At 38.9% G+C, this 26859-nt stretch overlaps 4 protein-coding genes and 1 pseudogene across 9 annotated transcripts in view; 4 read left to right on the top strand and 1 right to left on the bottom strand.

Annotated features, from left to right (window-relative positions):
* LOC121962318 (prostaglandin D2 receptor 2-like) overlaps positions 1–26859 on the bottom strand; it is a 144669-nt gene that overhangs the window by 12965 nt on the left and 104845 nt on the right. Inside the window, exon 1 of one of the 4 annotated variants that reach the window (XM_042512559.2) lies at positions 10052–10142. The exons of 2 other annotated variants lie outside the window; for them this stretch is intronic. The gene's annotated coding sequence lies outside the window, so the exon portion shown is untranslated. Of the gene's footprint in view, positions 1–8657; positions 8748–10051; positions 10143–26859 lie in introns of those variants that run through there. One more of the 4 variants, XM_088073592.1, reaches the window with a different exon arrangement.
* On the top strand, positions 6949–9628 carry LOC121962319 (uncharacterized). The gene is made up of 5 exons (XM_088073595.1): positions 6949–6998; positions 7111–7812; positions 7946–8077; positions 8156–8199; positions 9357–9628. Exons 1-5 carry the CDS (start codon positions 6956–6958, stop codon positions 9480–9482), a joined length of 1047 nt encoding a protein of 348 aa, XP_087929721.1. The 5' UTR covers positions 6949–6955; the 3' UTR covers positions 9483–9628.
* Positions 12449–15176, top strand: LOC121962258 (uncharacterized). Of its 2 annotated transcripts, XM_088073594.1 has the most exons (6): positions 12449–12512; positions 12685–12737; positions 13038–13380; positions 13484–13609; positions 13764–13813; positions 14933–15176. In XM_088073594.1, exons 1-6 carry the CDS (start codon positions 12458–12460, stop codon positions 15050–15052), a joined length of 747 nt encoding a protein of 248 aa, XP_087929720.1. In that variant the 5' UTR covers positions 12449–12457; the 3' UTR covers positions 15053–15176. The 2 variants fall into 2 exon arrangements, with proteins under 2 accessions (XP_087929720.1, XP_087929719.1); XM_088073593.1 differs by having other exon boundaries at positions 12685–13380.
* Positions 16826–19190, top strand: LOC148185621 (immunoglobulin kappa light chain-like; annotated as a pseudogene). The gene is made up of 4 exons (XR_015775701.1): positions 16826–17523; positions 17606–17740; positions 18009–18040; positions 19049–19190. The product of XR_015775701.1 is annotated as an immunoglobulin kappa light chain-like (transcript).
* On the top strand, positions 22345–25304 carry LOC148185620 (uncharacterized). Its single transcript, XM_088074027.1, has 5 exons — positions 22345–23243; positions 23622–23750; positions 23830–23867; positions 23996–24112; positions 24902–25304. Exons 1-5 carry the CDS (start codon positions 22475–22477, stop codon positions 25172–25174), a joined length of 1326 nt encoding a protein of 441 aa, XP_087930153.1. The 5' UTR covers positions 22345–22474; the 3' UTR covers positions 25175–25304.

The raw sequence follows: 26859 nt of genomic DNA, 5'->3' as shown, positions 1-26859 counted from the left end.
GTATTTTTCATAAAATATCATAAAAAAGCTGACCTTTTACCAAACTGCTACCAAAATCACTCCAATGACACAATGTATGAACATCAGATGGATACCAACACGAACAGAATACGCTGCTCTAGATATGCTAAACTAACAGAAAAGCAACACAGATATGATCATACAGCATATGTTAAAGATCAACAATGTTGTTTTTCAGTCAAGCATACTTATGGGTGTTACCCAAACTTGTTATCTACCAACATTAACTATCAACATTGTAACACTTGATCTCGCTTTTAGGCAGTGAAAAGGTATCTTGGAATATATCGAGAGGAGCCGCTGCTCTATTACGGCCTCAATCAGTTAGTTTGTTTGTGTTATTGTGTGACTTTGGAGTTGAAAGTAGTTAGTTCGTAACTAACAAATTGAGGCAGCGGTTGACCAGCAGCTCCCGAATTCAACAAGCTAGAACTATTGTATTTTTCAATGGAGTCTGGTGGCTTTGGCAAAAGTGTAGATGGGGAACTTAAGCCATTAAGTGGTAAAAATAATAGCGTGTTATTATATGTTTTTTTAGGTAGGAATTTTTAGGTGGCTGAAATACTATGGAACAAATTGGCAATGATTAACACTGGAAGATGAGTAACATTGATTAAGGAGACTTGTGTTTTAGTAAACCTTTTACCAGTTTAGGGCAAAAAGGACAGTCTGTATTACAAAGACACAACACATCCCACATAAATGCAAGTCTGTGCTTGATTTGATTCAGCTCAGGATGTTGCACATGCAATCAAAAAGTAAATTATAGTATTTTCCCTGATCCATCACCAAAACATGATGAATGTCATTCTGCAAAGTGTACTTTATAAAAGGGTACTTTCAAAGCAGTATTTCCTGTACTAAGGAGGTTAATGAGTGACGAGTGCTGACGTGATATCAGGGCCAACACTACTCATTTCTTCAATCAGTATGACATGGCTAAATGACTCTGGGTACCTTCCACCTTGTATTAATGCACATATAGCACCATGTATAACATATATGTTGGGACTTCACTATATTTTTTGATCTCTTGGAAGGATAAGCAGGCTACAGTTAATGGACAGATTCTTATCCTGTCAAAAGTTCGATGTAAGTGAAACAGAAGACTTCAAGACGAGAAGGCAGTCAAAGCAGAAGTTGCCAAACTTAAGAGCATGTGAAGGCGTCACATGATGAAACATGATGTGCCAACACCTCTCTTACATCAGTTACAAACAAATTTGTGACTCCTCAGAGATGTGGTGCTAACATTTAATATTTTCAAACTTTTTGGGGGCATTTTCTTGTTGTTTGGAGCTATCTAAGCTGCTGAGTGTGCAGTATGCAGTAATGCTTAGTCCTGTTCTCTCTCTCTCTCAAAGCTTTTATCAGATAAGATTTTTGAAAACATGAAGCAGACCTGCTTCTACAAAATGCTCACATGGTATTTAAGGAAACGATAAAGTGATAAGCACTTCCTCTAGTTTTCTGGCTCACTGCTGTAGGTATCCGTGTATGAGACAGAAATGAGAGTGAAATGAAAGAGAGAGCATGTGTGTACAGCCTACTTATACAGAGATAGATAGATAGATAAAAAAAATATCAAACTTACAAGTGGAGGCGTAAATGCACTCATTCTAAATGATGCAGGAGATGTGTCCCCTGCCTGCCTATATATATATATATATATATATATATATATATATATATATATATATATATATATATATATATATATATATATATATATATATATATATATATGTATATATATATATGTATAAATGTATTTATTATAAATTTCTTCAGGTCATTTTCTTGTTTATTGTTGTTGTTTATCTTGTTTTATACTTTACTTTCTTTTCTTATTTTGGGGTACTTTTTTGTAATGTTTTACAATTTTTTGGCCACTTTTTCGTCCATTCATTGCTAAATTTCATGTTGCCTTCTTCCCAAATCAAGCAAATTTGTTCAGGCTTCACAGGGTTAAATTCACTATCAGGCCTCACTTCTGGTCAGTTTGTTGTGTGTAGTTTAACTCTTGGTCGCTAGGTGGTAGCAGTTCATCGAAAGTAGATGACAATAACTGCTGCATCATGATCTGTGTTTTTTCTTTTTACCTTTTTAAAATGATGCACATGTTACTCAATACACTACTGTTTCATGTCCATATGACCACAAGAAGGCAGCTCAGATTGAAAAGATAAGTTATTTAAAGTGATTGCAGCACAGAGACGGTACTTGTGAACATTTTAGAGACACTTGTGAGATCTTGAGTGATATGTTTGAAGGTGTTTTTGTGGTCGACAAACATAAATACTTCCCCTCTACTCTTTTTTTCAGAGCTGGAACACCATCAGTACTGTGACAGTAACATATCATGTCATGATGTAATCAGAAAAATGCTCAGTTTTATGGTTTCCAGCAGAAGAGTTTGGCCAAGCGCACTTTTATTTTGAAATTATGGAATTTATCCATCTATTCTATGTCTCTTAAATGGACGCTTTTCATAAAAGTGTGTTTTCCATCCCTCCTCAGAAAAAAACAAGCTGAAAACTATAATAAAGATGATGTGTTTTCAAGTCCTGCAGCTGACTGACTAATGAGAAACAACAAAAACAAACTTCTCGCCTCAGAGTTCCCGCTCTGGTCAAGCTTGCTCACATCTAGCTCAGTCTCTGTGGTTTTGTCGCCCTGCTCTCCCCCTGCGCCCTCCCCTTCTCACAGGATGTCTGCGTGGTTTTATTTGTGATGCTGTTTGTCCTGGTCGCTTCACAATAACACTTCTGCTTTTCTATTTTCTTGCACTTGATTCAAAGCAAATACATAAAGTTACACCTTAGAGAGTGCTGATAAAAAGGGCACTGATACAGCTGCAAGAGGGAGGAGGAGGCGCATTGTGTCAGGGTTACTAGAGGTCGGCCTTTACTTTCTCTTGTCTGTAACCACGTCCTTTTATTTATTTTATTTTATTTTATTCAAACTAAAGTTTGCCTTCATGTCTCTGTTTTTTTATTTATATTCAGATGAATACGAAGACAGACAAATAAATGTTGTAAATTCTATACTGCAAATAAGCCACAAAAAAGGTATTTGTTTTTTGTGTTTAACAGTACATAAGTATAGAGGAGGTATAAATGCCCCTAAGTTACTTATGCCAAACGATCAAAAGGGGGAAAAAAAATCAATGAATAACAGTATCACTTTGCAACATACAGTATCTGCTGGTGAAGGTGGCACTCTTGTATGACAAGCAAATTCACATGTAACACATCACATTATATCTCATGTAATGAATAAATATAACTTTTAGTGGTTTCAGTTGAGATGGTATCAACATTGAACAACTCAAAGTAACCATAATAAGATGGCAAACTATTAAAAAATAAATAAATAAATAACTTAATGGGTAAAAAATGATCCAAAAACCGTCTTTTGTCTATCAGTTTTTGGACTACCATCTGTAGTCTTGGCACTGTGTTCATCAGCGAGTAACCATCACTGACACAACATGCAAGAGCACTGATGGCCATGATGGAGTGGAGTGTGTGTGGGGAGCATTAGAGGAAGAGAAAATGAAAAAGAAAAAGCCTTTCAGGGTGCAGTGCAAGGAAAAAAAGATGATGAAATTTACAAAATTTGCACATGGCCTATTTATTTAGTGTCTTTTTGTATATTGAATATAGAATAATATAGTTTTGCCTTTTTAAATTAAATAATCAAATTATTTGTGTGTGTGGGTAGTAAACGGGAAGGAGCTCGCATACGGTGCTAAATGTGCTAGATTTGGCACTGATATAATGACAATCCATTTAGACATTTTTTTTTTATTCCCCAATGTTCTAAATTGGCTCATTAAACTCACATGTCAGCGGCATAGTTTTTTTCAGTAAATTTGGTTCCCTATCCATAAAAAGAAGCTACTTTTGTTAGTTAAAGATATCAGGTATACAAACTGCTGGATATAACATGTGCGAAATGTTTTGAGTAAAGAGAAGAAAAATTTAAAGTGACTGGATCGAATAATAAAAGAGCACCTTTAAACTACTAAAACCAGTAAGCCAAACTTCAGCAGATGACCTGAGCAAAAAGGATCCTCCCCCCCAAACTTTTCGGCACGTAACACAAACGTTGAGTGCTTAATGACATTGAAATGACATTGACGACATGACAGAGTTTGAAAAGTAGCCATATGCTGAAAACCACAAACAACTTTTCTCAATAAGAAATTTCCACCTTGTTGGCCTCTACTCCGATACATGTTTTCTTTTAGTAAAGGCTGAAGCTCTTCTTCCTTTTTTTATTGTTTGCCACATAGTCTGACTCATATTCTCTAGAAACAAGAACGGGAGGGTATGTTTCCATTTCAGCCTTGACTGGTCTGAGAAACAGTGAACATTGAGCCGTCCCACTGTCGCGTTGCACGACTCAGGAAGTACAGCTGCAAGTGAGAGCAGTGTTGGTCAGTAGTGCCTCATCTCTACTGAGTCAACAACTGTAGCACTTTCACCGCAGCTTCGTTAAAGCATCTACATGCAAACCACAAACATCAAAAGAGTTTGAGTCACACACAATCGCCTACTTCTGCCTGCTAAAGTCTACTGCATGAGTTGACAGAGCTGTGAAAACTGTAAGGGAGTAGCTGGGGGAATTAAACTAAAATTTGCTTTAAATGTGGAAACATCTGCAAATAGCGCAGGCACATAAACATAAGCTCAATTATGTACAAATTATGAGCAGTGAAATCTATTAACCACACTCATGTACCATGCATCCTTTTTTACAAAACAAACCTAAAAAAAAAAACAGCTTTTTTTTAGGTCTAATATGACACAGTTCATAGAACTGGTACAAAAGGATATGTGTTGGCCTGATAAAAGATAAAAATATATATTTCTTCCAATCTTAGTGATCCACACTTCTTGTGTTACAGCCTATTAGTAAAACCAGCTATCTCAGATTGCAATGTGAGTAGCAAAATAGGTTAAGTTTGCAATGTTAGCTCTTTACTAGCCACATCTTTAGAAACTCATGATGTTTTTAGAACAATACATTTTTATAATTATTACACCAGAACTGTGGTGGACTGTGAGTTTTCACAGTCTGGCTATTTGTCAACACCATACTTGGACCCATAAAAGAGGGATAGGTAATGCTACCTTGCCCCAATTCTTCTCTTTAGCAGGTGTTGAATTATTGGGAATAAAAGTGTAATAGGAACCCGGCCCGCACTAAGTGCACTTCAATTGAGGCCATTTTGACATAGTGGCCAAACCATGTAACTACAACCAGTCAACATTAGTCATGTGGTGCTACATAATGGTTCAGAAAGAGACTTTTGTGTTTGCTCTACAATATAAAATATTGTCAGAAAAAAAAGACGTACATTTTGAAGGTATCATGCGTCTGTTGTTGTGGAGGCGATGTTGAAGTCACGCGACTGTGGTGTATTTAGTTTCAAGTCTAACATTAGCTTTTTTACTTCTGGTAATTGCATTTGCGCTTCAAAGATCACAAAAGTGGCGTTACCTGTGAAGATGATCTTGCTGAACAGTATGCATTAAGTATCATGAATGTTTGTTTGCCACAGACATTATTTTCTGCAAATTCAAATTCAAATTCCTAAGTCCCACAGGCTTTTTGATTATGGAACCAGGTTGACGCCAACTTCTGTTTCTACTTGTGAAAAAAACAAAATTCCTGATCCGATTAACCCAAAAATACATTTCCCCATAGAATTACATTGTGAAAGACACATTTATGGCCCCATTTAAGTTAATAAACGCTAAACAGGAAGTTGGCACCCCGGCTGGTGGAAGTTAATCTCTCAGGCAGCAGACACTTGAGTCCGTTTCTTCTGTTGGCCCAATGATGCTAAGGATCCACATAATTTTATACCTGAGAAGTCAATTTTTTGAGCTTTGTGCGCAACTGAGCAACTCTCATAGGAACGAACAGGGCATTGCCTCCAACGCTGTAATTGTCTTTATACATTAATGATGGGAACCAGTACTAATGTTAAAAAGGTAGCCTACTTAGCTAGTTAGCAAGTTTCCACTCTTCCACTACAAAGGTATGCAAAATCCACAAGCCACACAATCAAGCTTATTATGTTATATTTCGTTATACAAGCGCTTCACCAAGGGGTGGCTTACTGGAGTCGCTATCAGTTTTTCTGTTCATGTGTCGATTGTTTCACTTGGCATGGAGGCGCACCATCATGTACAACGCAACATCTCATGAATTAGTTAAGAAAATATTAAAAACAGTAGTGGGCGGTACGTTGGATTAGATGTGACATGCAATTAGAAATACCAAAAGCAGAACAAAAGTAATGGCTCTGTGCATACAACAAATTCCACATTTGACCTGGGCAACATCACTGGCACCAACCCGTAACCACAGCCATTAACTCTAAGTTTTCAACAGTATCTTTAAACTACAGTAGAAGTTACAGTAAATGGGTTAAATCACTTGACCTGATTTCTGTTGTTTTTTGACTACAACCCTCCCACACACTCTTTCAACCCACTTAACCACACACATCCCCAAAAACACACTTTCTAACAAAAAAATCCTGTAACTAATCATCTGGGCGCATCTAAATCTAACAAATAGAATGAGAGAGGAATATATTGTGTTTTCCAAACTACCTCTGAGCACTGCAACAAAAATGGACTTGAGTGAATTTCCTTTTCATTGTATACTTACATATTGTCACACCTACTGTACTGTCTGCAATTGTACAACACCAATGAAGCAACCAATAAGACTACCAACCCTGATTTACACTTCTGGTCACCTGATCAGACTCATCTCTTGCAGAATAACAAATCGCAGGTCTGAGTCTAAACCAAACCAATAAGCTTAGCCAATCACAAACACCCATTGTCTCCTATAAGAGATGGGTGAGTCCGTCAACTCACAGGACACAGACTGCACAGCTACAGGGATGATGCCCCTTTGCATTTTTCTGGTGCTTCTCATTCAAATCTGTGAGTATATTTCACTCTTTTTCACCATTTCTGTGGCCATTTATATCATTCTTAGCGAGAGAAATGAGGCTTTAAAAGTAATATTAAAATACTTTTATGCATTGCTATGCAGGTCCAGTACCAGCTGTTGGCAAGACCTCAGGCATAACTCAGGACAGCGGGGTCATAGAGGCAAAAGTTGGGGAGACTGTGACTTTGAAATGCTCTTGTCAGGGTGATTCTGTAACTTTCCTCTCTTGGTACCAGCAGAGCTTAGGAGGCAAACCTCTCATCATATCAACCCGCATGAGGCACAACACAGAGGCGTCCATCTCCCCTGGATATCAAGACAGGTTTAAAGTCTCTGCATCAGGTCAAGACGACATCAATCATCTTATAATCAAAGATCTCCGCCTGTCCGATTCAGCAACGTACTACTGTGGGATTTTAGATTTCAACGCTATTGAATTCGGACAAGGAGCTTTCCTTCACGTCAGAGCATCGCCGTCCAACATCCAAGCTGTCGTCCATCAGCCAGCGTTGGAGCCACTGGGGTTGGGAGAATCTGTGAATTTGAGCTGCACAGTGTACGCTGAACCATGTGCAGGGGAGCAGAGCCTTTACTGGTTTAGACATGGTGCAGCTCAGCCTGCAGTCATGTATGCCAGTGGCGGACAATGTGAAAATATCACCAATGAAGGGTATCTTGTGAAAAAATGTACTTTAAATCTTGCTTTAAAGTCTGTGAGCTCCCCTGATGCAGGGGTGTACTACTGTGCTCTGGCCTCCTGTGGGGAGACGGTGTTTGGAAGTGGAACAAAGGTGGAGCTTGTAGGTAAGGTGATTGAAGCTTATTTTTCTAATCCTGAGTTACACATTTAAAATAACCATTGAGTTAATCATTTATATTTTATACTCACAAATATGCATTTATAATTGGGATATGTTTTCTCTTGACTGCATGTTAGGAAGTTCCACTAAAGCCCCGCCTCTCCTCGTGTATTGCCTGATTGCGGCATTGGCACTTTCCGTCATCGTGCTCCTTGTCTTAGCTTCCATCGTGCACAAGTTGAAGAAAAAGTTATGCTCTCACTGCAAAGGTAAGACCTTCAGAATACAAGTGTTTAACAATATTTCTGTACTGCCCTGTCTTGATCATTATGCACTTTGATTTCCAGGAACTGTTTCTCATCTGACATGTTCTGCAGCTTCTGAAAACATGGTAGGTGAAGTAACCGATGAAAGCTAACTACATAATATTTAATGGTCCAGTGTGTAGGATTTAGGGGAATATATATTGCAAGATTTTGAAAATAATAAAATAAGTATGTTATCTCTCGTGTATAATCACTTGAAAACATATGAATCATTACCTGAGAATGAGCCATTTTCTGTAGGGAGCAGATCTCCATCCACAGAGATCCCCATGTTGCATTGTCATCTTCTGCAGAAGCCCAGAATAGACACAAACACTGGCTCTAGATAGGGCCATTTGCCTTTTACTACATCGGCTATGGTATTTTGCAGCCCCTTTATAATGAGAGCATTGGAAAAACACTACTTTTTTAAAGTGAAACTGCTTGATTCAGTGTTTTACCTGTGTCTGTTGAGCACACATTAGCAGGCGCTGGGCTAGCTGCCTGTCTGCAATGTGCAGCACTAGAAAAACAGCATTTTTACCTGTTTAAATCACTGGGTTCATTTGTTTTGGGGAGGAAGAGATCTGTGTGGATGATTCTGCTCCTGGTAAAACCTCCTGTACATCTGGATCTGCAGTCCTAAGAGAAAAAATGGTGAACACATGCACTAGCAGGAGCTGAGTTAGTGGCCGATGCCAAACAGCTAAGGAGGAGCACTGGTTGTAATGTGAAACTGCTTTATTATGTGCTTTTACTGGTTTATATAACCAGGTCTGTTTGTTTTGGAGAGGAAGAGACCTCTGAAGGTAATTTGGCTCTCGGTAAAAACCTCCTGAAAGTCTGGATCTGAAGTTATCAGAGCAAAAAAGTGAGCATACATTAGCAGGGCTAACAACACTTCTGTAAAGTGTCAAACAGCAAAGCAGAAACACTGATTTATAATGTTAAACTACTTAATATAGCATTTTTACCCATTTAAATCACTGGGTCGATTTGTTTTGGAGAGGAAGAGACCTCGGTACACCGTTCATCTCCCAGTAAAAACCTCCTGAACAATGAACACGAAATGAATCTAAACCTGGAGAAGTTTCAGCTGGTTGCAATCTGAAATCCTCAAAGTTAGATGCCACAAAATGCCCCAAAATCTTACACACTGTTTCTTTAAACAACAGCCATTTCATTTGACCTTCTAGTTCAATATTTCTCACATAATATGCCATTGCTGTTTTGCCATCACCAGAGCCAAGATGCAGACAGTCTCCATTATGCTGCTCTAAATCTGAACAGAACCAGCGAACAACATCATCAAGAGGACAACGTGGAAAGTGTTTGTGTATACTCAAGAGTAAAGAGCAGGAAAGAGTAAAGCAGGACTTTGCCTTCACATTCAACCACATCAAAATAAAAAAAGATCTCTTTCCTGTCAGTCACTTGCAAGACAAGAAGACTGCACGTGTAAAAAATGTACAAAGTAAAATAATGATGAAAGAAAATAAAGTATTTTTTCTGCAATGTGTTTCACTTAAATTGTTGTTTTGGGCTTTATACATACAGTATAAAATTGGATATAGACAAAGCAGGCTCATGAAAACCCCCTACGATCTATTAATATCTTCTTTAGCCAGAAATGTAAGTACGGGTCGCACATTTCAATCATAGCCGGCTCTCACCATTTACCTTTCACTCATGTGGTGAGGGTGGTGCGAGGTTAAGAATAGCAGTTTCCATTAGTGGAAACACAAGTGCTAGCAGAGCTTGAACACAGGAAGACCAGCCTGCAGCTTCCAGGCCACAGCGTCTTGCACATCAGTAAACCTGGTCTCATAAAACTTTGTGATAATGCATTATGTCGTAGATGCAAACGCAACAACAAACAAAAACAAGGCACTAGAATGATATTGAAATAAAATGGAGATTAACAGAATTTTTACATACCAACAACCCCAACAGTCCACACTGATTTCTTAACTCATGTGGAAACTGCTCTGAGTGAAGCTTTTAGTTATGCCTACCAAAAATGTTATTGTCATCTGTAACAGTTAAAGTTTCACAATTTCAGTTCCCTAAAACTCATTTATCCAAATACACCCAGAGGATTATTCTCTTTTACGAAATCCATCATAATGACATGTCCACAACTTGTGCTCAGATGAAAGGGGAGTTTTATTCTGGTTGATTAAGTGCATCAAGTGACAGTAAATAGATCATGCTGAAACAATAAATAACGCAAAACAGCCGCAAATATTATCACAATATTTCAAGATTTTTAACAAAACATTCTCTATCACTGTCAACATTTTGAACACTGTGCGTAATGATAAATGCATTATCAGAAAAGCATTATCAGAGGTGAACCGTGAAGAGGAGTGCTTCAGGAAAAGCTCTCTACAGTGAACCTTGACCCATCTTTCACATAACCACCAGTTATTTTCAGACAGTCCTTGAAAATACGACCACTTAAGGTGTTTTTACAAGCAGAAATTATGACCCCTGTTTACATTTTGTTGTTAGGCAGCAGCATTTATTGGCCATAGTAATTATTACGCAAGCAAGGAGGAAGTCAGGTGATGTAGTATAAAGAGAAAAAAATTTTTTGGATGGAAGCCCATTCTCATTACCAGGTCGTCAAATACTGACGCAAACCCCTCGGTGTGTACTGTTGACGCCAAACGTACCCCTCAGCGTCTTTATGAACCGCATTGGGCTTTCAGCTAAGTCCAATGTAAACCCATCCGTAGCAAACTTGACGCTGAGAGCAACATAGTATAAAGAGCGAGTTAGTCCAAGTAGGGTGGATGGGTCAAACAAAATTGGACTTTCACACAGGAGACAAATGTTTGCATCCTGTGCAAAACCAAAAGTCAACAATGAGTTCTTTTAAGAATGCATCGTAGTATGAAGGTGTATGTCCTATGACATATGTGACATGTATCACGTAAGATACATCACCTTATGTTACCTGATTAAGAAAGATACTTTTGAATCAAAACAGATTTTTTTTTCTAAATCTAACTCAAGAGCTCACATTACCCACGTTTTTACAACTGCAGCTGTTAATGTTCCGAAACGAGCTACTCTGTCATCCATAAAATTCTCCTGTAGGGGTATTTAAAGGTAGGAACCATGGATGTATAAAGAGAACTGGATACAATGCTAGCGGTGGGGCCCTGTTTATTCCTATGACAGTTGCACGGTGGTGCATGAAGACAAAAAAAGTCCAACTGTCGCATATCAACTTACCCATATAATCGACACTGCTTCCACACCGTTTGGCCCATAGAGCAGTACAACCTTCCACCAACTGACCTCGCTACATCCGGTTTAGCACTCCAGTAACTTGAATAGAAATAAAAAGATTGAACGTTGCGGCTCCTCAAGGCTTCTAGACTTTAAACATGTAATCAGACTGAATGGATCACTTTGATCGTAAAATAAGCCATTTCATGGGGGTTGTGACACTAGAAAAAAAAATAAAAAATAAAACGTATCCACTGAAAAATAGATTTAAGTCAACGGAGAAAAGTTTATTTTTGAGCTACATGCAATCACCTGACAGATGTAAATACACTGTTTGGCCACTACAAAATGGGTTTCAAAGCCTAGCGCACTTCCAGGGGGCCTGGTAGGAACATAATGACCTTAGTGGCTGCATTTACAGTATTTTTCTTAGTTTTTAGTGAGGCACTACAAATCTGCTTGTATTTTCTTCTATATCAAACTTAAAGGAAAACATCTTAGCAAAATATTATAAATGTGGTATTTCCAAAAGATCAGTCGTTCCATATTTCTGTTAAAATGTGTCTATTGTAACATCACAGATTCTAAATGCTGAGTGAAAACACTCTCTGATCAGTTTGCATTGTCGTATATGAATATGATCATGAACCTGGTGTCAGGGGGTTAACATGTGTGTTATACATATCTTTAAAATTCCAGTAACCATGCAGAGGTGTAGATATACCAGACAGCAATAGAAGGTCTAAAGAACGGTGACTGTGGTCTGAGTCTTGTCCCTCCTCTTCAAAACACATTCCAGCCACAACTATTTCATACACTTTTTTAGAGACATTTCAGGGTCGAATGTTGTAAATTTAACATTACTGAAGGTTATAAGGCCCCTTATAATAATAAACAATTACATTTTGCACCCAAGTCCCCTGAATAAGTCCTGATGAAATGCCAGTTCTTGAAAAAAATCAGTTTTGATTGCCATGAAAAAAAAAAGTCTCAACCATGTGATCCTTCAGAGGCATCTCTGATTGGCCAATCACACACATTCTTGTCTCTGATATATAGAGAGCGTATAGAGCTTCTCTCAATTGGCCACGGCAATTCAGCAAAATGACACCTCCGATGTTTGCCCTCTATGTGACATGTCTGCTCTTGGGGACAGTGGGTAAGTTGAATCTTTTGTTAATGCATTTTGTCACTTTTATTCCTCAAGATTATGCTTTAGATATTTTTTTGGTATTGGTATTGGTTTTTTTTGGTACTTCTGGTATTAAAATATGTTCCCTTTTTGCTATAAACCTAATTTTGCATTTGCATCGTCTCTATTTTCTCCTCAGCTGACACGACGGCTCTTAAATCATCATCATCTTTACATTTCGTATCAGCTAACGTAGGTGATAATGTGACTTTGGAATGTTTCTATGAAGAAAGTGCAGAGGTAATGTTTTACTGGTATAAACAAACTGTGGGACAGAAACCAGAGCTGGTGTCTAAATTCTATAAGCACAACAAAGATGCCAACTTGAATGGGGAATTTAAGAACAATCCACGCTTTAAAGTGGAAACTACCCCAGGTACAAATCACTTGAAGATCTTAAAAGTGCAAATTTCAGACTCAGGTACTTACTACTGCATCAGTGCCTATTCATTTGTGTATACATTTACTAAGGGCTTTATTGTCCACGTAAAGGGTTCAGGTCTGAACGTCCTGGATTCAGTCCATCAATCAACAACTGAAACCATTGAGCCAGGAGGCTCTGTGACTCTGAACTGTACAGTACAAACTGGGAGCTGTGATGGAGAACGCAGTGTTTACTGGTTCAAAAACTCTAAAGAGTCTCATCCAGGACTCATTTACAGCCATGGAGGCAGGAAAGATCAGTGTGAGAGAAACACCAGCACACAAACACACACCTGTGTCTACAACCTGCCGATAAAGAGCCTGAAACTCTCTCATGCTGGGACCTACTACTGTGCTGTTGCCTCATGTGGACACATACTGTTTGGAGACGGGACCAAGCTGGACATTAAGGGTAAGTTGCACTCTAGCATGAGTATGTCATTTCTCTAGTGTTGGATACATTTTAATCAAATTTGATGGGAATAAAAAACTAAAAATCATCAGTTTATCTGCAGATAATGAAGACTCTCTTCTTTTGGTGAATTTCTTGGGCGGAGCTTTGGCATTCAGTACCATCCTAGCGGTTTTCCTGGCTCATATAGTATGTAGGATGTACAAGAAAAACAGCTGCCAATGCAAAGGTAAGCTTAAGTGTTATTATTGAGGGTTGATAGTGTGTGTTCAATGTTTGTGATATTGAAAAGCAAGATAAAGTTTTTTTTTAAAAAATGTATTGCTCTTCTCACCATAAATGTAGTGAATTGTGATAAAGTATTTGTTGTTTTTTTTTTTCAGAACCAGACTCTCAAGCAAGAACCTCAGCTGCCTCTGCACCCAATACAGAAGTGAGTATATTCAAAGTGTTGCACTTCTATAATTGCAACATATTTAATAGCAAGAAAACAGAGCACGAGCACAAAAGAGCAACGATTAAAGGAATACTTAACCTAGAAAAATAACATCTGTTTATCAGTTACACAATCCATATTACCTTGAGTTTTTGAAGAACACTTTGTTTTTCTTGCATGCCTTCACAATAAATAAGCAAACCACAAAACTTTTACAAGCATAATAATAGGCAAAAAACGCAAATAGTATTCTAATGCCAAGGTAGCTGTTATTGATGATTTGTGCATAACATTCACACATTTTGATATATTTTGGAATTCAACCTAAATCCAGCAGTAACATTGCGGCAGTGCAGACTGGCAGGGTACACAGAATCACGAATTGCTACTATAAACCAACAGAGATCTGCTAGTGGCCTGGTAATGGAGCAGTGTCCTTTTGTATTTAATGATTTGTTAATTGATTGATAGCATGAAACCTGAAATGCAAATGAATCACAAGCATTCATGCCTTTTTATTGGCGACTATCAGTGACATATCAGGGTCTTAAAGGGTCTATTTAATAAGAGATTTCAGCCACTATCCCTTGCAGCTCAAGGGCAGAGGCACTTGAAAATAGAGTGGTAGGAAAATAAGAAACAGGATTGGGCCCAAGTCTCATTTATCCAGTCGTATGCTCAGCACTTCCCCAATAAACATACTCTTGGTAAATTTGTACTATTTAAACACGTGCAAGTAGTCTAGGCAACTGCATGTGTTGAATTCTGCTCATGCATTTTATTAAGCTGACTTCAAATGACATATTACATAAGGGTGGCCAGCGGTCAATGTACAAGACTAAAGTTGTTGCTGTTGCTGTGGATTGAATTATTTGGGGATTGGGGTTTCGGGGGGGGGGGAGGGGGGGCGGATTTTGACCACCGCTTGCAATGCAAAAAACTACAATATAGGACAATAGGACGCCCCTCTTATAGAGTCTCAACAAAAAACCTTGAAAGTTAGCGTTGTAGGGTTTTGTATCCTGATTTACATTAAACTGTACAGATGTGGCCAGCACTTATTTTAATATCTATATCAGTCATGAGACAATTAACTCTTTCATATTTTATGTCCAGGATTGCCAGGATGACGACAGCCTCCATTATGCTGCTCTACAGAAGAACATCACCAATAGAGGGACAAAACCGAGAGACAACACCAGGAGTGAATGTGTCTACTCTAGTGTGAGACAGTAGATCTGGAGATTTGTACTTTGTATCTGTATTACTTAAAGTGACAGTTTAACCAGATTTTGTTTCCATATACTGAATGTAAAGTATGACCTTGCAAAGCGCCCATTAAACATGCTCCTTCACATACTGTTAAGCCAAGTCTCTTTAATGTGAGGTGCCATATTTCCACTCTCATGTCTTCAACAATGCACAAACCACACATACAACTGATGTAGTGGTGACTGTGGGCTTAAGTACTTGAGAGCGTGAGAGTTTGCACGCCTGGAATGTGAATATAAAAACAAAGTTATATTTGCTACTAAATGCATTAACACCACTGTGAAGTTTCCCCGTTCACACAGTGGTTACCCAGTGAGACAAAAGCACATAACTGTCTCAGAGCCACAATCAAAACAGCATTGCAAACAAACAAGACCCACCAATATGTGATGTATGAAATACGCACAATGCATGCGGCACAAAATGATCTAAAAGCGCCCACACTAAGTGTATAGACTGTGTGTTATTCATCACAGGTTGTTTACTTCAAGTGCAATAACTGCACATCATGAAGCCAGAAATGTAAAGGTCTTATTTTAGCTTCGGTGTTGGTCGGAGATCATAGATAAACTCTCGATATACTTTGATCACGTACTTCTCTAAAACCCTCCGAGCCCGTTGTCTTTGTGGTTTTAAACAGGAAGTCTGTACAGTGTTTTCATGCACAGCAGCCACACAGTTTAACTCAAATGCCCCGACTATTTTAAGAAGGTCAGAGGATGATTTTAGCCATTAGATGAATGTATAATTTGTTGACATTTACAGAAGCTCTATAGGAAATTTCGTGTTTTGATCAATTAAAGTCAACGTGGTGTTTTTGATGGATGGACAGTTGTGCTAACACTTAGGGATTCCTTTTACTGTTGTTTACAGTGGTCATGATATGTGTGCTTGTGAAGAAGATAATAAGGCATTAAGAATCCCTATTTAACAAGAAATTATTACCAGCAAAATTATCCACGTCGCCATAATAACCACAACAACAACAATAAATAGCTGACATAATATGGACATTACAACAGCATACCATCATCTTCTTCCTGTTGGCGCTGGCCATTTTTTTCAGCTAGCTTTGAAAAAAGGTTCCAGCCCCTTATTAATGTTGGTGTGAATCAGTTGTAAAAACAGATTTTGAGTATGTTGTAATCAATTATGGATATTATACATATACAACAGAAGTACTTGTATGTGGAAAATTGAAGCGGTAAAAAATAAGTAGGACCTCCAAGTGTCATCCCCCACATGCCTGGAAATTGATCATTATAGATCAATTATATTATACACTGCAGAGAGACTTGTTACATGGAGGTAAAGTAGAAATCAGATGAGTGGACTGTCTCTCTTAAGACCTTTTTTGAGCTCTTAGGTATTTCTTAAAACATTCAAGGCAGCACTGAACATGTGTTCATTGTTTCCAAATCAGGACTGCAGGCGTTACTTTGCGTGAGCCAATCAAAAAGAGTCTTCTCTCTGAAGAGTGGAGAACGTATTGAGATTCTTTCATTCAACGCAGCATTCTGAACACGATGGCACCTCCAAGGTTTGCTTTGTATCTGATTTATCTGTTCTTGGGAACAATAGGTGAGTTGTCCGTTCTAAATATACTGGTAACGTAATTACAACTAAAACTATGCAAAAATGTATATTTTTTATATGACTACATTTTTTAGGCTGGCATTTTGATACATTTATATTGTTGAATTAAATGTGCTTTTTCCAGATCTCTTTTCAGCTCAGATGACTGATGTGGAATCATCCATCTATGTGCGTCAATACAGTGGTTTTTATTCAGCTGATGTTGGTGACAGCGCGACTTTGCAATGTTTCTATGAACGCCTCGCAGTGATGTTTAACTGGTATAAGCAAACTTTGGGGCAGAAACCAAGACTCCTTTCTACTTTCTACAAACATGACGAAAGTGGCACCTTTCACAACGAATTTAAGAATAATACTCGTTACACCCTAGACACAGGAAACGGCAAAAACCACTTGACAATCATTAATTTACGCTTTTCAGACTCAGCCACTTACTACTGTACAGGTTACCATTCATATGATTTAGAATTTGTAGAGGGCGTTATTCTCAGTGTTAAGGGTTCGGGCTTGAAGGTCCCAGTTTTGGTCCATCAGTCAACATCTGAGCCCATCCAGCCAGGAGGCTCTGAGACTCTGAACTGTACAGTTCAAACTGGGAGCTGTGATGGAGAACACAGTGTTTACTGGTTCAAAAACTCTGAAGAATCTCATCCAGGACTCATTTACAGCCATGGAGGCAGGAATGATCAGTGTGAGAGGAACACCAGCACACAAACACACACCTGTGTCTACAACCTGCCGATGAAGAGCCTGAATCTTTCTCATGCTGGGACCTACTACTGTGCTGTTGCCTCGTGGACACATACTGTTTCAAGACAAGGAAAAGTTGGACTTTGAGCGTGAGCAACATTTCATATATACTGTAGCTATGACTACTGCTGCCTCAATAATCTACAGATCTGCATTGTCTCCAATCATCAGGGTCCACAGATGAAGATGACTCTTTTGTCTTGGTGTATTTCCTGAGTGGAGCTTTGGCATTTACCACCATCCTGGTTGTTTTACTGGCATATGCAGCATATAAAATGAACAACAGAAACAGTTGCCAATGTGCAGGTATGATTTATGTCGTTTGGTACATTTGATAGTGTGTCTTCATGCACTTAACTGGAGGGTTGACCATTTGAAGTTGATACCAATAATAAAAGCAAAGGAAATGTGTTAGACATCAACATTATTCACCAGGCTGATTACTGCTTGGTGATTCATTAATGTTAATATATGCTTTGCTTAATTTCCAAAATATATGAATGGTTTTGATTACTCAAACACATCAGTGTTCTCTACATCAGCTTATTGAAATGTATTTATCTTTCTTTACCAGGCTTAAGATCCTCACCTGACTTGACACCAGTGGTGAGTATTTCTGAGGTATTAAACCATATACCAACCAGAACTTCCCAACCAATGACCTCAACTTTTAACAAACTATGGCTCTTTGGTTTTACATTTGGGCTCTGCCTTGCATTTCTACTGTGTACAAATCAGTACAATAGATATAATGGCTTAACCCCCTAAACACCGCACTATGTGGTAGTTCCATGTAATGTGTAAAAAACTGAATATGAAACTACCACTGAAACAATGCCAACAGGAAGTCAACTGGGATCATCTGTCATGGTGGACACACAAATTTGTAAGACAGTGGTCTCCAATAGGCAGTATAAAATGCAAGTAAGACCACTTAGTGAGTAGGTTTGGGTGGTGGATCCAAATACAAGACTTTGACTCAGGAGACCTCTGTTTATGTACTTTCCATTACTGCGTCATGTTACATGATGTGGTTAAGTTACATGGTTAGGTGATGTTTTGAGACAAAATTACATCACAATGCAAAAAAATGGCATCCTACAGGTACATATTTTAACCAAAACCACAATATTTTAGTACTCATAGTCTAATATTTTTCCCCTATACCTAACCAAACTGCAACCCTTTTACAACATAAACTGCAACCCTATAATATAATGTCAACCACATGTTTTAAACTGCAATTGTTCATAACAGACTTTCCATTAGGACTATTTTCTGGGTGCTGGCATGTTATTTCCATTTAAGGTGGTGTTGCAGGTTGGGGTCATTTGACATATTTCTGTGAATCCGGTTGATACAAAAAAATAGTGTTTGCATCATGTCATTGATAGCATCTATGAGCATGCCCATATGAGCCACCTCTTTAGTTATGTGTTGTTTTGTTCCTGTGGCAGAAATGGCCTGTTTGTAAAACACAAAGTTACTATATTTTAAGCGCTTCTATATCAGTGTGGATTACAGGTGTTGGTGTGTTTAACACTGTGCATGTCTGTATCATACAAGTGATGTGTATTAATTTGGAGAGTAAATTTGATTATATTTCATTTTCAGGAATATCAAGAGTCAGATAATCTCCATTATGCTGCCTTAAGGGGACACAAAGTCAACAGATCAAAAAGGCAGAGGGACAACACCCAGAGTGAATGTGTGTACTCCAGTATTAAGCAGTAGAGCTGGCAATATTTTGTTTATAACGGTTTCATTAATGTGTCAAAATAGGAGCGTTGCTGTCAGATTTCACCTCAATGAACTGAACGTAAAGTCTTTCCTTGCAATAAACTCATAAAACTAGTCATTTGAACGACCAGGCTCTCATCACTGAGTTTGCATTTGATCACAGAAAGTTACCACAACCATCTGCTACTGACTGTGAGACGCTTTGCTGTAGTTGCGTCTCATTTCCTGGGTGTAATATAAACCTTGACACTGTCACATTGAGCACATTGGTGGGTGAGCTGATGACATGAGGCGGCTCGTTGTGCAATCTGTGAATATGCTTGTTTAAAAGAAGAGATGTAAAGACCTTCAATTAACCCTTAGTGTTGACGACCCATCAAAGATGAGATCTAGATATACTTCAGTCTTGTATTTCTCTCAGACCCTCTGTCCTCTTCATCTTTGTGGTTTTAAACAGGAAGTCTTTTCAGTGCTTTCATACACAGCAGTGACACAATATAACTTTAATGCCCACACTATTTTAGTAGATTATATAAGTAACTAAACCTGTGTCCAAAGGCTGGAGGCTTTTTATCAATATACATTAGAGTACAGTGTAACTGTGTGGCCAAAAATCCTCAAGGCCAGCCTTGTTTAAGGAGAGGCACTCAACACACAGTCGTTGTGTGTACTGTTATACTGACCAAACTTTGAAGAAGCAGCTCAATCTATTTGCACCCACATGTAATGTCATCATCAGCATTAGCTACTTTCTGCCACAAAAATAACCACTGCAAAGAAAACAATGTTTTTAGCCATGCTAGCAGTATTGCTCCAGGGATGGCAAAGATTGGTGGCTGGGTCACTCTGACCCAGGCTCAAGTACCTCAGCAACAACAGATTAAAACCACACTTTGTTCAGACACCCAGGAGCTGACATTTTTTACCTTACTGATACATGTTTCGACAGCTATCAGATGGATTTTGATAGTATTTGGTGCAGTTATGCATGGTGTCCAGAGGATAAACTTTAGTGACATTAGTGATCTCCTGACCTACACTCACCGGCCACTTTATTAGGCACACCTGTCCAACTGCTCGTGAACGCAAATTTCTAATCAGCCAATCACATGGCAGCAGCTCAATGCATTTAGGCATGTAGACATGGTCAGGACGATCTGCTGCAGTTCAAACCGAGCATCAGAATGGGGAAGAAAGGTGATTTAAGTGACTTTGAACGTGGCGTGGTTGTTGGTGCCAGACGGGCTGGTCTCAGTATTTCAGAAACTGCTGATCTACTGGGATTTTCACGCACAACCATCTCGAGGGTTGACAGAGAATGGTCCGAAAAAGAGAAAATATCCAGTGAGAGGCAGCTCTGTGGGCGAAAATGCCTTGTTGATGCCAGAGGTCAGAGGAGAATGGCCAGACTGGTTCGAGCTGATAGAAAGGCAACAGTAACTCAAATAACCACTCGTTACAACCGAGGTATGCAGAAGAGCATCTCTGAACGCACAACACGTCGAACCTTGAGGCAGATGGGCTACAGCAGCAGAAGACCACACCGGGTGCCACTCCTGTCAGCTAAGAACAGGAAACTGAGGCTATAATTCGCACAGGCTCACCAAAATTGGACAATAGAAGATTGGAAAAACGTTGCCTGGTCTGATGAGTCTCGATTTCTGCAGCGACATTCGGATGGTAGGGTCAGAATTTGGCGTCAACAACATGAAAGCATGGATCCATCCTGCCTTGTATCAACAGTTCAGGCTGGTGGTGGTGGTGTAATGGTGTGGGGGATATCTTCTTGGCACACTTTGGGCCCCTTAGTACCTGAGTTGAGTATCGTTGCAACGCCACAGCCTACCTGAGTATTGTTGCTGACCATGTCCATCCCTACTACTACTACTACTTCCAGCAGGATAGCGCGCCATGTCATAAAGCTCGAATCATCTCAGACTGGTTTCGTGAACATGACAATGAGTTCACTGTCCTCAAATGGCCTCCACAGTCACCAGATCTCAATCCAATAGAGCACCTTTGGGATATTGTGTGCAGCCGACAAATCTACAGCAACTGCGTGATGCTATCATGTCAATATGGACCAAACTCTCTGAGGTTTCCTGTACCTTGTTGAATCTATGCCACGAAGGATTAAAGCAGTTCTGAAGGCAAAAGGGGGTCCAACCCGGTACTAGCAAGGTGTACCTAATAAAGTGGCCGGTGAGTGTATATCACCCAGAGCAGGTCAAGGTTTCTGCTTTTCCTGAGAAATATCTCTACATTGCCTGGATGGATTAGCACATAATTCACATTCATATTCCCCAGAGGCTAACTCCTACTGACTTACACAGCAACTTTCATCAACCACCAACATGAGGTACAAATTTGTGCTTGTGAGTGATATGTCTCAAGGGTTATTAGATGAATTGCCTTAACATATGGCATGTCTGTATCTTCCTCTCAGGTTGAATTTTAATCATTTTGGTTCCTTGACCTTTACCTTAATATCATCGGCAAGTACTTAAAAAATCCAATAGTTGAATTTATGACCAAATTACTGCAGAACTGGAGATATTCCCATCATCCTGGATGGACTGACACAAAATTGAGATTTGTGATCCTCAAGTGAATCATGAATCTCCTGAGTGAAACACCTCGACAAGGAAGCAACAAATTATGCATGGGGCTATTGCCTGGCAAAGACTTATTATAAACTAATCATTTCTATCAAATACCAGTGAAGAGATCACAAGATATTACAGATACAGATCAAAACAAAGATACAGTAACACCTTTCTATGAACTGAAACTTGGCTGGTGTGGGAGATCAAATGAAATTCATACAACCTCATAAGTATCTAAGAGAGAACGTCTTCTTGTATTTATATCTCTTGGTCCTCAAAGCCCTCTCTAAATATCTGCTGGAACTGGTTTGAGCTTTTTCTGCTGCTGATGTTGGTCAATGGAAGTAAGTGATCTATAGACAAGAAAACGAGTGGAAGATCAGTTCAAGTCCCTCTACACGTGTCTTGACTCGAGAACCAAAACTGACAATAGAGGGGGCACTAAAGATGTGTACACCATTTCCAAAATAGGCATTCAGTGTCACTTCTTGTCAGCCAATCAAACGTAGTCCCCCTCTTCAAAAGCAGAAAACGAATTGAGGTTCTTAACACTCAACAAGACATTTTGATCAAGATGACATCTCTGGAGTTTGCTTTATGTCTGGCTTGTCTTTGCCTGTGGAGAGCAAGTAAGTTTTTACAGATGTATTTATATTCTTGAACATATAAATTGCTGAAATACTTTCAAATCATCATGCTTAACTTCAATCATCTCATTCATTTTGTCCTTTCTTGGTCTCTTTTCTATTCAGTTCTGACAACTACTCTGAAAACATCCTTGTCTGTGCGCCAAAACAGTGGTTTTATATCAGCTAATGTTGGCGCCAACGTGACATTACCATGTTTCTATGAAAGTGAATCAGCAGCTGTGTTCTACTGGTATAAACAGACGGTGGGACAGAAACCAAAGCTCATCTCTACCTTCTACAAACATAGTGAAAGTGGCACTTTTATTGATGAATTGAAAAATGATCCACGCTTCAAATTGGAAACTAAAAACGGTAAAAATCACTTGACAATCACATCGTTGCGCATTTCAGACTCAGCGACTTACTACTGCGCCGGTAGCTATGCAGGCTATAGGCTTGAATTTGCAGAGGGCATCACCGTGAGTGTAAAGGGTTCAGGCTTGAACATCCCACTTTTGGTCCATCAGTCAGCATCTGAGACCATCCAGCCAGGAGGCTCTGTGACTCTGAACTGTACAGTTCAAACTGGGAGCTGTGATGGAGAACACAGTGTTTACTGGTTCAAAAACTCTGAAGAATCTCATCCAGGACTCATTTACAGCCATGGAGGCAGGAATGATCAGTGTGAGAGAAACACCAGCACACAAACACACACTTGTGTCTACAACCTGCCGATGAAGAGCCTGAATCTCTCTCATGCTGGGACCAACTACTGTGCTGTTGCCTCATGTGGACACATACTGTTTGGAGACGGCACTAAGTTGGACATAATCAGTAAGTGCTATAAAAATCGAGCAGAAAAGTAATTATTATTATTCTCTAATCAAATGTTACTTAAGCACAGGGATAACTGCTGAAAGGTATAACCCGAACAAAACGATACTTGATATTTATGGATATGAAAAAATCTGATGATTATATATTGGGCAATGGATATTTTAACTGTAACCAAGATATAATAGTTATTGAGGGGGACGTATTACTGTGTGAAAATCTACTTTCAGTGCTCTTTGGTGGACAAACTCTCTAACAGAGACATCATTTTTCAACCTAGTTTGGTTTGTCTTACTTATTGGCCAACGTGCACATATCGGCAGATATATCTGTCTAATTCTACTGAAAGTTTTGTAACCTTTCCTCAACTATCTACAGATGGGAGTGACTCTCACGGCTCTCTCGTGTACTTACTGAGTGGAGCTTTGGCAATTACCACCATCTTGGTCGTTTTACTGGCTTTCTCAGTGTACATGATGAACAAGAGAAAAAGCTGCCAATGTACAGGTAACTGGTGCCATTTTTTCTCCCCACTTATATTCACTGAGAATGGCTTTTGACTAATGAGCTTTATGTTTCACAACAGAGTGTGGAAGAGTCCCAGCTTCCACCGCAACAAATGAGGTGATTATTATCTATTTAAAACAACTGATGAGTACTGACACATCTAACATTACAACAGTTACTTGGGTTGTGGACTTGTTACTTTCATGTTCTGTATTGTAATTCATTGATTTTTATCTTGTGACTAGGGCTACCAAGATGCAGACGACCTCCATTACGCTGCTTTAAGGGATCACAAAGCCAACAGATCAAGAAAACAGAGAGACGGCACCAAGAGTGAATGTGTGTACTCTCGTGTAAAGCTATAAAACAGGAATGTTTCTGTAAGATGTCATTTTTTTAACACCTGTTGACATCTTGAGAGAGGATGTTGAAGTATTTCAAAAAGGAACAATTTGGTCAACATGACTTTTTATACATACTGTATAATGAATGTAAAGCCTCTGTGTGATTTGTAACATGTTTGTAAAAGTCCACTGATGCAAGAATCTTTTCATAGCTTCCCATGTGGTCTGCAGTCAAAAGATGAGATGTATGCTTTGCTCAGGGCGGGACATATGCATGTTCACAAACCTATGCTCTCATTGTCCTTATGTCTTTGTTATTTCAAGAAGGATGTCCTAACATTGTTTTCTACTAAAAGCAACTATGTTATAATTAAGTACATATTGAAGGCCAGAATCACAGATGTAAATCATTTTTAAACCATTTTGTGTTTTTATTCATTTATAATCCATTGTTTTTAACTGATGGATTATATAATATCATACTTTTATGTTATGCAGCACTGTCAATGTGCATTTTGTGTCATTAAAATACTTTTACACAGAGAAAATATGTGTGTGTGTATGTGGTACATGAACCATAAACATCTACATATATAGCAGTCATCATATACTACAGCAGCACTGCTGCAGTATATGATGTTTACTGTGGGTTTGAAGTCATTGAAGACGTCACCACTTTTCTTTCCTATACTCTCAAACAATAACCAACTGACCACCATCAGATAAGGCAACCACTGCACACATTCAAATTCAATCTGGAGGCACCATCTCCAAGTAAGTTGTGTGTTCCAATGAACACGTCTGTAGACGTTTAAAAGTGGGGATCCAGTGAGGGATCATGTCCTTGATGGTGCTCTAGGTAAGACAATAGAAGCAGCGGGTGACTCTGTATCAGAGGAGGGACATGGCTGTCATCACCCTCTATTTTGGAGAGTAAATTATATTATATTTCATTTTCAGGAATATCAAGATTCAGATAATCTCCATCATGCTGCCTTAAGGGGACACAAAGTCAACAGATCAAAAAGGCAGAGGGACAACACCCAGAGTGAATGTGTGTACTCCAGTATTAAGCAGTAGAGCTGGCAATATTTTGTTTATAACTGTTTCATTAATGTGTCAAAATAGGAGCGTTGCTGTCAGATTTCACCTCAATGACCTGAATGTAAAGTCTTTCCTTGCAATAAACTAATAAAACTAGTCATTTGAACGACCAGGCTCTCATCACTGAGTTTGCATTTGATCACAGAAAGTTACCACAACCATCTGCTACTGACTGTGAGACGCTTTGTTGTAGTTGCGTCTCATTTCCTGGGTGTAATATAAACCTTGACACTGTCACATTGAGCACATTGGTGGGTGAGCTGATGACTTGAGGCGGCTCGTTGTGCAATCTGTGAATATGCTTGTTTAACAAAAGAGATGCAAAGACCTTCAATTAACCCTTAGTGTTGACGACCCATCAAAGATGAGATCTAGATATACTTCAGTCTTGTATTTCTCTCAGACCCTCTGTCCTCTTCATCTTTGTGGTTTTAAACGGGAAGTCTTTTCAGTGCTTTCATATACAGCAGTGACACAATATAACTTTAATGCCCACACTATTTTAGTAGATTATATAAGTAACTAAACCTGTGTCCAAAGGCTGGAGGCTTTTTATCAATATAGATTAGAGTACAGTGTAACTGTGTGGCCAAAAATCCTCAAAGCCAGCCTTGCTTAAGGAGAGGCACTCAACACACAGTCGTTGTGTGTACTGTTATACTGACCAAACTTTGAAGAAGCAGCTCAATCTATTTGCACCCACATGTAATGTCATCATCAGCATTAGCTACTTTCTGCCACAAAAATAACCACTGCAAAGCAAACAATGTTTTTAGCCATGCTAGCAGTATTGCTCCAGGGATGGCAAAGATTGGTGGCTGGGTCACTCTGACCCAGGCTCAAGTACCTCAGCAACAACAGATTAAAACCACACTTTGTTCAGACACCCAGGAGCTGACATTTTTTACCTTACTGATACATGTTTCGACAGCTATCAGATGGATTTTGATAGTATTTGGTGCAGATATGCATGGTGTCCAGAGGATACACTTTAGTGACATTAGTGATCTCCTGACCCATATCACCCACAGCAGGTCAAGGTTTCTGCTTTTCCTGAGAAATATCTCTACATTGCCTGGATGGATTAGCACATAATTCACATTCATATTCCCCAGAGGCTAACTCCTACTGACTTATACAGCAACTTTCATCAGCCACCAACATGAGGTACAAATTTGTGCTTGTGAGTGACATGTCTCAAGGGTTATTGGATGAATTGATTTAAAATTTGGCATGCCTCAATCATTTTGGTTCCTTGACCTTTACCTTAATATCATCGGCAAGTACTTAAAAAAATCCAATAGTTGAATTTATGACCAAATTACTGCAGAACTGGAGATATTCCCATCATCCTAGATGGACTGACACAAAATTGAGATTCATGATCCTCAAGTGAATCATGAATCCCCTGAGTGAAACACCTCGACAAGGAAGCAACAAATTATGCATGGGACTATTGCCTGGCAAAGACTTATTATAAACTAATCATTTCTATCAAATACCAGTGAAGAGATCACAAGATATTACAGATATAGATCAAAACAAAGATACAGTAACACCTTTCTATGAACTGAAACTTGGCTGGTGTGGGAGATCAAATGAAATTCATACAACCTCATAAGTATCTAAGAGAGAACGTCTTCTTGTATTTATATCTCTTG

Source organism: Plectropomus leopardus, chromosome 23 (assembly GCF_026936395.1).
Source record: "Plectropomus leopardus strain MGB_pleo_1.0 chromosome 23, ASM2693639v1, whole genome shotgun sequence".
In the NCBI taxonomy this organism is placed as follows: Eukaryota; Metazoa; Chordata; class Actinopteri; order Perciformes; family Serranidae; genus Plectropomus; species Plectropomus leopardus.
The sequence above is the reverse complement of the archived record's forward strand: the minus strand, read 5'-3'. Positions and strand labels throughout refer to the sequence as shown.